This window comes from Grampus griseus (assembly GCF_964374135.1).
Source record: "Grampus griseus genome assembly, chromosome: 2".
Taxonomy (NCBI): Eukaryota; Metazoa; Chordata; class Mammalia; order Artiodactyla; family Delphinidae; genus Grampus; species Grampus griseus.
The window spans coordinates 5,002,969-5,018,081 of record NC_139018.1 but is presented as its reverse complement, the minus strand read 5'-3'; the positions used below and the strand labels follow the sequence as shown (position 1 = coordinate 5,018,081).

The window sequence follows — 15,113 nt, the reverse complement described above, 5'->3', positions numbered from 1 at the left end:
TCTGTGAGCGGGGCGGCAAGCCCAGCAGCCGGAGCCTAGGGTGGGATGAGGCGAGCTCATTGCTGAGCCCCCGGGGGCGCCGGCGAAGCCCAGCTCTGCAGCCTGGGCTCTGACGCGGAGCCGCGCGGTCTCGCCCCAGGAGGTGAGACCCGCTCTGCTGTGTTTGCTTTTCAGACAAGTGATGGAGCAGCAGCGCCAGGAGTCTCTAGAGAGAAGAGCCTCAGCCACAGGTGAGAGCTTCCCCTGCCTGTGCCCACTGGCGCCCCTTCACCAGATGGTGCCCAGGGACACACTGGGAACGCTGTGACCAGCTGCTGGTCGCACAGGCCTCAGAGCGTGACAGCCACGCCCGGTGAATGTGGGGAAACGAGGGAACGGAGCACGGGTGCGGGGATTAGCTCAGCTTGACCCAGCCCTGCCCACTGGCCTCTGGTCCTCCCCCGACTCATCCCCTGAGTAGAGCGTGTCTCAGGCCCTGTACTAATGGCTGAGGACACAGTGGTGGACGAGGCAGATGCACCCTCTGCCCCAGAGAGCTGACTGTCCAGCCAAGGACACAGACTAATGACCCTGGGTCACCGCGGGGCACATGCAGTTACCAAGTCAGTGCAGGGGTGGAGGCACGTGGAGGGGGCCCCAGCTGCCCTGGGGGTCAGAGAAGACCCCAGGGGAGGGGTGGCTTCAGTCCTGAACAGTGACTGGAACTCAGCACAGTGAAGCAGAGGGGTTTTCTGGAACAGGGTAATGTTGATTAGTAAGCATGGGACTTCATAACTTACAAAGTACTTTCGCGTCCTTCGTTTCACTTAATTCTCTCGAGCCCTGTGAAGTAAGCAGGTGAATGTTTCCCTGTCTTTGATGAGGACCCCGGGCCCCAGCTGGCTGCAGAAGCCCCCGCTGGTGGGGATGCTGTCTGGTGCCGCCCCCTCTCAGCTGGGCCGCTGCACCCCTCGGGCTCCTGTCCCGCTCTGCCCCACCCCTGCGTTACTAATGCGGGTCTCACCCTGTCACCGGGCCACCCTTCTCCATCACTCCTGAACAACCTGGGTCCTTGGCACGGGCTCCTGGTGCGCAGGCCCAGTCCCCGCAGACCCACTGCCCTGCACGCTCCCTCCCGGCGGCTCCTTCAGTTCCCGCAGGGCCTCCCCCCTCGCGCTCACTCACCCTTCACCAGACGTCACTCCCGCTCTCCTGCCCTGTCCAGCGCAGTCATTGCTTCCCTGAGGAGGCCTTGCACGGCCTTCTGGTCGGGTTGGGGCGCCTCCTCACAGGCCAGGGCGGCCCACGTGCGCCTGCTCTAGGAGGCACTTGCCACCCTGCCGCGGGGACAGTTCTGCCTTCAGCCATGTGATGGGTTTGCTGCTACCAGGCCATGAGCACCGTGAGCAGGGAGCCTGTGGCCGCTTGTCCCCAGCGCCCTGCACGGGGCCAGGCCTGCAGCAGAGGCTCGGGCGTTGGATGCTGGGTGGGGGACGGGGGACTGCCTAGCACGCAGCAGTGCTCCTGGACAGATGCCCCGGTCTGCCCTGCGACCCGCAGCCGCCTGCTGCTGTCCCCAGAGGCCAAGGGGCAGTCACAGCTGTATCTTGGGGACTAACAATTGCTGAAGCCTAGGGGGGTGCTAGGAGCTGAGGAGAAACAGAGGGAAAATAAGACACAATTCGTGCCACCGAAGAGCTTCTTGTCCCACTGGAAGACCACAGTTGAGCAACAGAAAGTTAGCGTAGGTCAAGGGCTGCTAAGCAAGTATGTGACGCCGGGTCCAGCCCGGCCCCCGAATGTAGGGAGAGACTGGAACAACGCCAGGTGCATGCCGCGGGGGCTTCCTGGAAGAGGCTTGAGCTGTTCCTCATCCCTCAGGGGAGTAGGCTGCCCTCTGTCCCTGCTCCCGGGGAGGCGCCCGCTGAGAGCTGGGCACTCACTGAGCGCACTGTTGTTTCAGGACCCACCCTCCCAGCGGGGCACCCCTCCATTGCAGCTGGCGCCCCCCTCTCGTGTAGCGGGCCTCCACCCCCACCCCCACCCCCTGTCCCGCCTCCACCCACAGGGGCCGCCCCCCCTCCCCCGCCCCCCCTGCCAGCCGGAGGAGCCCAGGGCACCAGCCACGACGAGGGCTCCGTGTCCGGCCTGGCCGCCGCCCTGGCTGGGGCCAAGCTGAGAAGAGTCCCGCGGGTAAGTGTCCCGGGCCCTGTCAGATGGGCGGGCGGGTGGGCAGGACGGACCAGGCTGGGGGACGGGTTTCTAACTGGCAGAGGGGCGGGCGGACCCTTTCCCGCCGGCGGGGAGCGCAGCGCCGCCCTCCCCAGCCAGACGGCACCTCCCACCTCCTCGGTCACAGTTACCCGGTTACTGAGACCACTGGGACAGGGCCGCGTGAGAGCCGTAGGTGCCTGCAGTTACGTAACCTGCTGCTAGTCCTTTACAAGCGAGGCAGGAGATCTCTGCCCTCGTAGATGAGGAAACCGAGGCGTAGGCACGAGCAACTTGTTCAGAGTACGCAGGTCATCCGTTGCGGTTTGGACTCTGGCCCTGGGTCTCCTGCATTTAAGCCCACCAGCTCCCTCAGGCTCAGCTGGCCCTCCCAGCCTTCAGCAGCGTCCTGGGAGGTGGGGCTTCTAGAAGGCCGTACGTGTGGCTGTGGGATTAGGAGCACCTGGGACACAGAACTGTGCCTCCTCCCCCCTCAAGCCACGCTGGCCTTGGCAAGGTGCTGACCGTGAGCCAGCGAACCTGGGGGTGCCTGCCAACCGTGACCCTCCAGTCCCGGTCGCTCTCTGGGCTCCAGCTGTGCCGCCAGCAGGTGGGGTTGGGGGACTAGATGGCCTCGACCTCTTCCAGCACTGCCATCACACGTGGCCCCGTCTCCCCTCGAGTGGCGTCCTGCCACGGACACCAGACCGAAGCGCGCCGTCCTCTCCCCTTAGCCAGAAGATGCGTCCGGAAGCTCCAGTCCCAGCGGGACCTCGAAGTCTGACGCCAACCGGGCGAGCAGTGGGGGTGGAGGAGGAGGCCTCATGGAAGAAATGAACAAGCTGCTGGCCAAGAGGTGAGTGCTTAGGCTTCCCCCAGGCCCAGCCACTGTCAGGAGCTGCTGCTCCTCAGCGGAAGGGGAAGCCTGCCTGGCCTCAGGACCCACCGTCCCCTGGGCTCAGCCAAGCAGGGGACTGGTCGTCGCGCTTTCCCTTCTCCAGGGCTCAGTCTGAGACGTCAAGCCAAAGGAGTCCTCTGAGCTCTACGTCCTTCCTCATTTCAGTTTAGCAAGTGTTCGTTGAAGCATCTGCCATGTGTCAGCCTTGTCCTGAGCAGAGAGAAATTTGGAGATCATTTCAGAGATCAATTCCGAGGGAAAATAGGAGTATTCCCAGCGGTGAACGTATGACGAAGGGGCCCGCCTTGTGGGGGCCCTTACGGAGGACTCGGGAGAAGGGGTGCTGAGGTGGTAGGAGCCCAGAGGACGTTACCCCTCAGGGACGGAGCAGCAGTTCCCTCCCCGTCGTGCGCAGCTCTGCGGCCTCCGCCTCCATCCTCACCAGCACATGTGCCTCCAGCTTGCCCAAGGCCATCAGCCTGTCACTATGGCTCTTCGTTGTTCCCCAGCTGAATCCCAGGCAGATGGAGAGATCAGACAGCTCCCTCTCAGAAGGGTCGCAAAAGCTTGGGTCTTACCTGTAAATGTGGTGTGGCAGCGGGAATGCCCTGATGGGGTTTCCAGGGCCATGGCTCACCCGGGCACCAGAGGACCCAGGAGTGGGCCTCACCTGTCAGCACGCTCCTTGTTGCCCAAGAAAAGCAACGGCAGGGGCCTTGCTCCCCCGTGACCCCTCCTGCCTTCTCTCAGTCTCCAGGCTCTTCCCGGTGCCCCCATGGCGGCTGACCCCGGGCGAGCGCTTTCTGTGCCGGGTCTTCGGTAAACCCACACGGCACTGCGAGGACACGGGGGAGACAGAGGCCCCCAGAGTGCAGGTAGCTGGTCTGGCACGTCTCGGCGGGGCTGGTCCAGGGCCCTGTGTGCCCAGCAAGGGAGGGCACAGGGGGAGGGGAGCAGCCAGGTGGGTCCACGTGCCGTGACCAGAGGTGAGCCGGCGACTGCGGCCGGACAGTGCAGAGCAGCTCCAGGGAGCCGGGGCGCTTCACAGAGGAGGTTCTGCACGTCCTCTGGGCCGAAGCAGCAGAGGAGAGGTTCCGTGCAGAGGAGGAGCAGAGATGGGTGTGGTGGGTGGAGTTATACTACCTGGAGAGGCTGAGACACGCCCCCCACCCCCCAGAGCCCAGGGCCTGGAGGAGGTGGACCAGGATGCAGGCTAGAGGGGAGAGCCTCGTGTGCACGTGCGTTAGAGTCCATTCCAGAGAGGCCTCGCATAAAAATAGAAGATTCTTTAAAAAAGGAAGTGTTTACACTCTCCCCAAGTCCAACACCAGTGCGTTCCCAGTGACTGCTTGGCCTAGATGGTTTAGACCAAACGGAGAGGAAGTTTCTGAGAACAGGAAAAGGCCGGTGTGCCAGGAGCCAGTGAGACGCCAGAAGCTGGTGGCAGAGCCGGGCCCACCGAGAGCACTCACCCTGCACGACCGGCAAGGGGCGGCCACGCTGCTCTCTGAAGCCCACCTGGGCGCGCAGGATGCTGGGTGGAGCCTACAAGGAGATGCGCGCGAGGGCTACTTTTTTTTTTTTTTTAAAGAAGATCTCTACTTCCACTTTGTACAGACAGCTAATTCTCTATCTTAATCAGCTTGCGATGCTATAAAAATAAATCAGCATGCATGGCTTATAAACAGAATTTTATTTCTCACAGTTCTAGAGAAGTACAAGACTCCTAGAGAAGTACAAGACCACGGCACTGACCAATGCAGTGTCTGGTGAGAGCCCACCGCCTGGTCCATAAATGGCCATCTCTGCTGTGTCCTCACGTGGTGAAAGGGAGCAGGGAGCTCTCTGGGGTCTCTTTTATTTATTTATTTATTTTTTGGCTAGGGTCTTGTTAAAGCCCTTTTTTTTTTTTTTTTAATTAGGGTATAGCTGTTTTACAATGTTGTGTTAGTTTCTACTGTACAGCGAAGTGCAGTTCCCAGTGCCATACAGCAGGTTCTTATTAGTTATCTATTTTATACATATTAGTGTTTACGTGTCAATCCCAGCCTCCCAGTTCATCCCACCCCCACTTCTCCCCTTGGTGTCCATACGTTTGTCCTCTACGTCTTTGTCTCTGTTTCTGCCTTGCAAACAGGTTCATCTGTACCATTTTTCTAGATTCCGCATATATGCGTTAAGATACGCTATTTGTTTTTCTCTTTCTGACTTACCTCACTCCGTATGACGGTCTCTAGGTCCATCCGTGTCTCTACAAATGACCCCATTTCGTTCCTTTTCATTAGGACTTCTTTTTCTTATCTGTCAAACAGGCATAGTAACAGAGCTTAGCTGATCAAAGGTCCTTGCGGAGTCGCTGCCTCCTCAGTTGCTGAGGCCTGTCCCGGCAGTGGACCAGGCGGGGGAACCGTGTCGCTGGGAGCTGCTCGATGCCGAGCGTGTCCACAGACACTCAGCCCAGGGAATCTTCACAGGCCTGGAGGGGCCTGGTCTGCTGGGTATCCTTAGAAGATTAAACGCAGGCTCTGGGTAGGAGCAGAACGTCACGGGCGCGGTGGCAGTAGCAGGCCAGGCAGGAGCTGGTGGTGCTTGCGCGCAGCGTTGGGAGTGAAGACGGGCCAGACAGCCCAGAAACAAAGTGCAGAGCCAGAAGTGAGCGGGCCCACTGTCACGAGGAAGAAGTCGGGCATGAGTCCCGGGCTTCTGGGAAGGGCCGTAGGTGGATGGGATGAGAAGATGAGGAAGGAGCCCCCTGTGGCCGGTCCCTAGACGGGGACAGGCAGCCGGTGGCCCTCACCCCTGCCAGGCCAGCTTCCCTCCTGACAGCCAGCTACCTCGTGAGCTCCGAGAGCTTTGTTTGTGTCCTGGCGGCTTCACCGAGTTGAGAGCCCCCGGGGCCGGATCTTTGGAGAGTAGGAAGGGGTATGTGTGTAGATTTGGGAATTAGCCAGAGGTAGGCCACCACTGAGGCCGGAAAAGAGCAGCGAGTTCTCAGTGTCTGAGAAGGGGGCTCATCCCTGCGGGGAGGTGCGCGCCGTGACTAGAGGGCGTCTCTCGGGTTCTTTCCTTCCTGAGCACGTGCCGCTCTTCGTGGTGTCCAGGTCGGGGAGGACATGGCTGCTGAGCTCTGAGGTAGGAGGAGCTTTAGGACGATAGGGAAAGGCTTCCTCCTCCATCCCGCAGGCGGCCTGCAGACGGGATGCCCCCAGGCTGACCTGTGGCGGGGGCAGCTCTCCTGCCCCTCGTGGCCAGGCATTGAGCGTCCTGGGAGGACAGCGGCCACCCGGCCGAGCCCAGGTCCCCCGGGACCTGGACAGGGTGTGGACCAACCTCCTCGGCCTTCAGGTGCTGTAGACAGAGATGGGGTGCCCCCCACCCCACCACCCAGACCAGTTTTGTGTCCAGGGTCCTGGGGCCAGCACAGAAGGCCTGGACACTCACCCGGGCATCGCCACAGGCCAGATGGGTGCCTGGACAAGTCATCTCCTTCACACGAAACAGGGGTCACACCCCAGCAAGGAGTCTCTGAGGACCAAGCTGTGTCCGCACAGAGGTGACGTCTGCTCTGTGTGGAAACCTTTAGGGCTGATTGTATCTTCTCCCTCCTTGTGTTAGGAGAAAAGCAGCCTCCCAGACAGACAAGCCGGCTGATAAAAAGGAAGACGAAAGCCAAACGGTAAGCACACCCCACGGCCAGCCCACCCCGGCTTCCCCAGAGGTGTGAATGGACCGGGCCTGCGGGACACCGTGTTTGGACATACACGCGGTAGATACTTCGCTGGGTGATTTGTAGGAGGGCGGGGGGACGGGTGACAAGAGGGACAGGAGGGGGTAGTGCAGGGGGACAGGGCCTGTGGGCGCTCATGTCCGTCCCCGCTGCACCGGGTGGCAGGCCTGTGCTCACTGAGCATCTAGCAGACACTGCTCTGCTTTGGAGCTCGCAGCCTCTCAGGGAAGGCAGGTAAGAGGCAGAGAAGCAGGACCCGCCTGGGAGCGCCTTGAGGGAAGGGCCTGGAGGCTGGGGAGCTCAGAGGGGCAGCAGACAGATCTCAAGGGACTCGGGGGGTTGGAGAGTACAGTTGCAGTAGGCAGTGTCTGCTTGAAGACCAGGGCAGTTATTATTTTCAAATTATTCCTGTTCTTGAAAGGCTTCACTTGAGTCCGTGGATTCCAGCAAGAGCCGCAGGGGAGCTGGGCAGAGGAACCCAGCGCTCTGGCTCTTGTCCTGAGGGGGTCCTGGAGCCTAGTCTATCCACACAGGTTCCAGGCTCCCGCCGTCACTAGGGTGGCTAACACTCTTTCCCTCTGTGTTAAGCTTTCCCTGTAAAAATAGACTCCTACTGAAACGGCTAAGTTTAGACCTTAACTACAGATGGCATACAGGTTGCATCTCGGTGGCAGGAGACAGAAGAAATATTACAACCACCAGGCGCCAGGGTACCGTGCCACCCCCGTCAGCAGGGCAAGGCTTACCGGGTGTGACCCCCGGGCTCCAGCCTTGCCAGCGGCCCTCCCTTCCCCTGGTCCCCCCGCCTGGCACATGCGGTCCCCTCGGCCCCAGCAGCTAACTCCTCCTCGGCTGCACTTCTCTGTGTAAACAGTACTCCCTGAGAAACAGGCTCCCGACCTCCAGGCTAGTAAGGCTCTCTGCTACGTGGACCCCGGGCCGCTCTCGCCACCATGCTTCTCCCTGCCCTTAGCACACACATCTCTGCTTGTTCAGACTCGCTCGTTCCTGCTGAATCGTGAGCCCTGTGAGGACCAGGCGTGCATATTCCACTGTTCCCATGCCTTGCACAGAGTATGGAGTTCATCCAGCTAACTCCCCACTAATTTCTCAAACTGCAGAGGCCTGTCTGGCCAGGAGCCCAGGAATAATTACAGGTCTCCAAAGGCGCCGGCCAGTTCCCGCCATCACAGCTCCAGCCCCGGTACCCAACCTCCCTCCTCCCTGGTCTCCAGGAAGAGTGTGTTTCAAATCCCAGGGACCCAGGAGAAATCTTTGACCCCAAGGGTAGAGTTTTCTTCCTCTGACTCTCCTTTTTCTTTTCTTTCCTTTCCTTTTTTAAGAAGCCTCCTGGTCACTGGGAGTTCTGTTTGCCTTGGTCCCCCGCAGTCAGGAGGCCCTGCCCACCCGGGAGCAGCCTCTTCCAGGGCAAGGGCTAGGGCAGTTCCACACACCAGAGCAGGTGCCGCGTGGACGGAGACACTGGAGACTGGCTTTTCTTCTTTCTTTTTTCTCTTTTCTTTTTTGTTTTTTTGGCCACGCTGTGCAGTTGGCGGGGTCTGAGTTCCCCGCCCAGGGATTGAACCCGGGCCCTCAGCAGTGAGAGCACCGAGTCCTAACCACTGGACTGCCAGGAATTCCCTGGCTTTTCTTTTTTATACTTTTCAGTGTTTTCCAGATCCTCTTCATTGAACATGTACTAGGTTTATAATTAATGAGAAACAAATAAGCATTAGTTAAAGAAGGAAAACACCCCAAATGTGGAGTCAGATGTGGCTCAGGCGGGCGCTCTGCCGCTTGCTGGCCGCAGGCCAGTTATGTCACTGCTCTAAGGACGTGTTCCATGGCATGAAAACACAGCCCCCAGGCGCTGGGCCGGCAGCCTCGGGGCAGGGGTGTGGGCACGGCTGAGCCCCGTGCGCTGGGAGCGAGGATTCTTGTTGACTGTTTCTGAAATAATAATAGGATGACACAAAACAACTTACTCATTTTTTTCAGTTACTCTAACTTCACCCATAATGGCTTTCATTCTTGCCTGTTTCCTCTGGGCCCTGGTCCCCACGCATACGTGTTGATTTATATAGTTTCATTTATTCCACTCTCTCTTTAAACCAGAACGCTCAGGAGACTTGGCCTGAGACCCACGCCTAGCACGTTCTTTTGCCCCTGGACCAGCAACTCCCGGGTTCATTCAGTCACCACGCAGATACAGGGTGGGGGTTCCTGATAGGTCTGATAGGTGCCAGGTCTGCTCTCGGCGCAGGGACCAAGCGTGAGCAGCCGTGGTCCTGGCTCTCACAGGCTCGCATTAGGTGGACCGGGCGTGGTGGGTCCTGATTGGAGCGCTGAGCCTGGAGTCCTGGCCCTGGAGGTGGCCGTGAGCGTCCGAGAGCCCTCACCCCAAGGCTCGGATGGACCAGATGGGAAGCAGAGTTGACATGGGCAGTGGCAGAAGGCGATTCTTGGCTTTGGTCAGCATTATGCTAGTTCCGTCTCGTCAGGTCGGCTGGCTGTCTCTGGTCAAAAGCTCCGGGTAGGGCGTCCCTGGTGGCACAGCGGTTGAGAGTCCGCCTGCCGATGCAGGGGACACGGGTTCGTGCCCCGGTCCGGGATGATCCCACATGCTACGGAGCAGCTGGGCCCGTGAGCCATGGCCGCTGAGCCTGTGCATCCGGAGCCTGTGCTCCGCAACGGGAGAGGCCGCAACAGTGAGAGGCCCGCGTACCGCAAAAAAAAAAAAAAAAAAAAAAGCTCCAGGTAGCAGCTGTATGTGTTTTGCTTGAGAAAAATGGAGGAATTATGATTACTTAATAAATGCCATTTTCCTAAGAGTGTAGAATCTTTCCAAAATATGTGCGATAATAAACGTCAGCTTGTGTTACTGCTGCATTACTCACCTCCATTACAAGTGTCGCCACAGACTTATTCCACGGGCAGAGCAGACACGCACGGGCCGCCTTCGTGGGGCCCCGCTGGGAGCCAGGCACGGGGGTCCTGGGTGGATAGGACCATGGCCTCTGTGCTCAAGGTAGGACACAATAAACTGACTGCCGATACAGAAAAGTGCTGAGGACAGAGACGGAGCACCAGGGCCCTGAGCCCTGCGAGAGCTCCCAGGACAGGCGGCATCTGCCCCGAGCTCTGAGAGGAGCGGGCGTGCAGGACAGAGACGCGCAGCGGCCGTGTCTGGGGGATGGTGGGGCGCATGGGCGAGCGGCCGGAGGCTTGGGGCTCCGCCTGGCCCACTGGTCAGCAACATTGATGAACCCGTAGCCTGGTTGGGCTAAAGATAACCTTCAGAGCATTCTGAATTCTTTTTTTTTTTTTTTTAATTTTTGGCCGCGTTGGGCGTTTTTTGCTGCGCGCGGGCTTTCTTCTCTAGTTGCGGCGAGCAGGGCTACTCTTCATTGCGGTGCACAGGCTTCTCACTGCGGTGGCTTCTCTTGTGGCACACGGGCTCTAGAGCTCAGGCTCAGTAGTTGTGGCTCACGGGCTCTAGAGTGCAGCCTCAGTAGTTGTGGTGCACGGGCTTAGTTGTTCCGCGGCATGTGGGATCTTCCTGGACCAGGGCTCGAACCCGTGTGCCCTGCACGGGCAGGCGGATTCTTAACCCCTGCGTCACCAGGGAAGCCCCTACATTCTAAATTCTTAACGCTTCCTCCTCTCCGGTGAAAGAGAAGTGAAGTGCTGGGGTCTCTAGGACTCAGGCTGTGTCCGTGCCCAGCCTTGACCAGCAGGGCTGACCAGAAGCGGGCTCCTCCCAGGGCTGCGGAAGGGTCCCGGTGGACAAGGGGTGGCAGTGCCTCGTGAGGGATAGTGAGTCTGTGAGCAGCGCTGGGCCCAGGGTCCAGGCCACGTCCACTGTGTCCCCCTGCAGCCTTCTCCTCCCTGACTTCCGTGGGGTGGACCACCTCCCCACCGCGACCTTGGGTTTTCATTGGTGAATCATATTTGTTGTTTTACTGATTATAAAAATAATATATGTTCATTGGCTAATTTGGAAAACTGAGGTTTTCTAGATGACCTGGCCCAAAGGTCCCCCACCCAGCCGGTCTTCCTAAGCAGGCCGACAGCAGAGCCTTTCTCTTCCATTTCAGGAAGAGCCGAGCACCTCTCCATCTCCGGGGACCCGAGCAGCCAGCCAGCCCCCCAACTCCTCAGGTAAGGCGCACCGCCCTGCCGGCGCCAGCACGGGGTCTTAGCACAGGAGGGGTTCTTACAGGAAGGCGATCTGATCCCCCTGCCTCACTTTACGGTGAGCAGAGAGGCTGCGCTGGTGGGGGGCTCCCCACCATCTTCGCGGCCTCCACGCCGAGCCTGAGCAGGGGCACCCTGGAGGAAAGACCGCCCAGTCTAAGCCTCGCGTCTCCCAGCCGGCCTGCCAGCACCTACCGAGTGGTGTGGGAGACCGTGCCCTGGGGCTCAGGTTCCCGGCCTTGGGCCCGTGCTCCGAAGAGGGGCACGTAAATGTCACGTTCCTGCGCCCTGCAAAACGCCAGCTGTGACCCATGTTACAGTGATTAGCAGTGAGTCTCGCTCGCTGAGAAGTCAACCAGACAAGGCGGTCCTGAACCCCGCGCAGAAATCCCCCAGTCTGAGCTCTGGAGCGGGGCTTGCGATTAGAAGAGTGCCTTGAGGCTCTATGGTGGGAAGAAGCCACCGCAGTCAGTCACTCGTCCAACGTTTCAGTGTCTGCTCTGAGCCAGGCCTGTGCTCCTGAGCACATGGTGCGGTGCAGGCTTGGGAGAGGCGGAGGGGAAGTAGCGCCCCCGCCCCAGCCAGCGGAGGGCAGCTCTTGCCAGGGGCTGGCTGCTCGCTGGGGCACGGCTCTGCCCTGCACGGGCCTAGCGTCCTGACTGTTGGCGCGTCTGCCTCCCTTGCGAGGCTGCGGTCTGTGCCCTCTCCTTCTCAGGCAGTGCCACCACAGTTCTTGGTGAGTGACTGCATGAACAGCTCACGTCCCGGTGGATGGGTTGTTCCCAGTCTAGGAGGTTGAGGCTCAGTGTGTTTAAATGGCTTCCTCCAGGCTGCATGCCTGGACCCTGGACGTGGTCCCAGCTCTCATACCTGTCCGGCAGGCCCAGCGTGGGCCCGTCAGCCTGCACAGTCTCCAGGCTCAGCTCAGAGTGGTTGGCCCCTGCTGCCCCAGGGGTTTTTCCTTCTGCCTCTCTGCTCATCCTGCAAAGTCAGTGAATTCTGTCCAGCTCGACAAATCTCTTGAAGTAAAGTGAGATGTAGTTTAACACCAGTTAAAAAGGAAAAAGGAAAGACAAATCAGCTTTGAAGCCCAGGCTGGGAAAGAGCCAGCTGCAGTGTCGGGGGAGAAAGCAAGGAGTCAGGGGACAGGGGACGCACGTGGGTCGTGGACCTGGCCCCTGAAGGCGAACGTGGACCCCGGGCTGCCCGGAGAGTGTCCTGGTGGGGGGCCTCCTGTGCCCTGCTCGGCCCACTGCTGGAGTCCCAGGGCGCCTCTGGAAGTCGTAGTTAAGAGGTTCCCTGACCAGCTGGCTCACGTTCCAAGGACAGACCCAGTCATGGTGAGAGGGCTCAAAGCCAGGCCACAAGGTCAACCGAGTCGAGGGAACAGAGGCTCATGTCCTGAGGGGGGCGAGACGCCGGGTGGCAGCAGGGCCATCTACACCCTGCCAGGGCCGCCTGGGCCAAAGGGGACTGGAATAAGGAGCCGGGTCTCAGCTGTGACGGGGGAGCACGGGTGGGCCTCCTGCCCGGGACGCTGTGGGATGGGGGCCACTGAGCGCCCTCCCAGCTCTGAGGCGCTTCATCCATGACGTGAACCAACAGAGGCCGGCCGGAAGCCCTGGGAGCGGAGCAGCTCGGCGGAGAAGCCCGTGTCCTCCTTGCTGTCCAGGTGAGCTGCCCCGGGAAGGCTGGCCCTGCGCCCGGGTCGGTGGGCCCAGGCGGGCGACGGCGCCAACTCACCTCTCTGTTCCATTCCGTTCCACCGCACAGAACCCCGTCTGTGGCCAAGAGCCCCGAAGCTAAGAGCCCCCTTCAGTCGCAGCCTCACTCTAGGTACCGAACAGCCCCGCCTCTGGGGCCTCCTTTGTCCCTTGCCCATGACTAACACCCCGGATCCCACCTGTGTCCTGTCATCTAACAGTCGGCCCTGGGAAAGGGTGGTCTGTGCTTCGTCAGGGACAGGGCGGGCCAGCTGCTTCCTGTCTTCTCCTAGACAGAGGGCCCGAGGCCAGGGGAGGGGAGTGACTGTCCAGAGAGGCAGCGAGGTGGAGCCGGGATCGAATCCCAGCTCTGGCCTCGCTAATTGTGACACCGGGCAAGCCAGGGGACCTCTCCGAGCCTCCACTGCTCCCCCACGCCACGAGGAGGTCTCTTCATCCCTCACGCACAGGGTGACCATGTGTGGACAACAGCTGGACACAGGAAATCTTCAGCAGCCCTGGCTGCATCCCGCAGCTCAAAATCCCGGGGGCTGGCCCGGCACCCCACCTCCTCTCCTTCCTCTGCCTTTTCCCCGGAGATACGCTGACCATATTTCCCAAACCAAAAGCTGATGTGATAACAGGATGGGTTGTTTGAAACTGAGGTCGCCCAAAAAATCGAGAGACAGTCACACAGTAGCTATGGGCCAAGTGTGGCCTGAATTTGCAGGCTTCTAGAATCCGTACTAGGAAGTGTCTTCAGTGCCCATCACAAATTGGAGGGGAACAGCCCAAATCCCAGAGCAGGTGGAGTTTGAGCCTGGTCTTGCCAAATCAAACAAGGTGACCAGAGAGAGCTCCAGCCGGCCCAGCAGGAGTGGCGATGACAGATGCGGGTGAACGGGGATGAGGGGTCTCGGCGGCAGCCAGGACTTGTGGAGGGCCTTTCTCAGCCAGGCCCTGAGCTGGGCCCTGCAGGTCCCTGCCTGCGAGGAGCTCATTTTCCTGTTGGAAAGGCCCGTAAATAAGACAACTGTGAGTTCTGAGAGGTGCTCTGGGGAAGACGTAGAGGGCCGTGTGGTGGACGGGGCTGGGGACGGGGGTGCTTTAGCAAGTGGGCCTCTCAGAGGTGGCATTCGAGTTGACCCGGGTGAGAGGGAGCCTGCCCCGTGGAGACTGTAGGCACGGCCCTCCAGGCCGAACGAGTGGTAAGTGCTAAGGCCCTGAGCCTGCCACCAGCCTGGCAAGTTCAAAGAACAGAAAGCAGGCCGTTGTGGCTGGCAGGTGATCGGACGTGGGGAGGGCAGAGGGAGGCACGTTTAGAGAGGCAGGAAGGAGCCGCACGGTGAGAAGTGTGGATTTTATTCTGTGTGCGGGCCCCAGTCTCCGAGCTCTGCGCAAAGGGCGCCGCGATGGAGTTGCTCTCTGGGCAGCTCGCTCTGGCTGTGAAGCGAGAGGTGAACCGGAGCCGGGCGGGAGCCAGAGCAGCCGGGGAGGCGAGGCGGCCGGGGCTGACCTGCAGCTCCCAGCAGAGCTAGCTGCTTCCTGGTTGTGGAGTAAGGACGGGCGGCCAAGTTCTGAGTGGCCAGGCGTCCCTCACAGGGCAGGAGCGTCGTCTAGGGCATTCCTACACGTAAGAGGGCTCTCCGGCTCCGAGCCAGACTCACAGATGGGGCGGGTGCCGCAGGGCTCACAAAAGCTGTCAGGGTCACCATCGGGGGCACTTTCCAGGTCTGCACATGGGGGGACCGAGGCCCAGAGAGGTGAAGCAGTTTGTCCAGGTGACTGGAAACTACAGGATGGGTGTGACGGATCCAGGGATCTCAGGCCGGACCTCTTTCCACATCAGGACCCAAAGTTAACGTACAAACTCAGTCAGGACCACATTTATTGAGTCTCTTTATTGAGTTCATCCAGGAGGGGCGCAGGAGCACTTTTTCTTTTCTTTTTTAACCCAGCTTTGTGCACTGGACACTAAAATTTTATTTACAATAGCATTCAGTGGGTTTTTTTTAATCCAGTTTTATTGAGATATAATTGACATCTAGCGTTGTGTAAGTTCAAGATGTACCACACTGTGATTTGATACACGTGTGCATTGTAAAATGGTTACCACAGTCAGGTAAGTTAACTCGTCCATAACCTCACACAGTTACCTTTTTTTGTACGTGTGTGGTGAGAACTTTCAGGTCTATTTTCTTCGCTCCTTTCAAGCATACGATACAGTATCGTTAACCATAGTTACCGTGCTGTACGTCACACCCCCAAGAGGGAGCCCATCTTATTAGCGGAAGTGTGTGCCCGTGGACCACCTCCACCGGTTGCCGCCACCCGCCAGCCCCTGGCAGCCACGAGTCTGCGCTCTGTTTCTGAGTTCGGCTTTCCTAGATTTTACATA

At 59.6% G+C, this 15,113-nt stretch overlaps 1 protein-coding gene across 4 annotated transcripts in view; it reads left to right on the top strand.

Moving 5' to 3' along the window:
- The window catches only part of EVL (Enah/Vasp-like), a 164,335-nt gene that overhangs the window by 145,035 nt on the left and 4,187 nt on the right, over nucleotides 1–15,113 (top strand). For 3 of the 4 annotated variants that reach the window (XM_082649034.1, XM_082649032.1, XM_082649033.1), the window contains exons 5-11: nucleotides 175–230; nucleotides 1,943–2,172; nucleotides 2,925–3,046; nucleotides 6,704–6,764; nucleotides 10,913–10,976; nucleotides 12,618–12,684; nucleotides 12,786–12,848. In XM_082649034.1, the coding sequence (XP_082505160.1) occupies nucleotides 175–230; nucleotides 1,943–2,172; nucleotides 2,925–3,046; nucleotides 6,704–6,764; nucleotides 10,913–10,976; nucleotides 12,618–12,684; nucleotides 12,786–12,848 (663 nt within the window). The remainder of the gene's footprint in view (nucleotides 1–174; nucleotides 231–1,942; nucleotides 2,173–2,924; nucleotides 3,047–6,703; nucleotides 6,765–10,912; nucleotides 10,977–12,617; nucleotides 12,685–12,785; nucleotides 12,849–15,113) is intronic. The other variant, XM_082649035.1, reaches the window with a different exon arrangement.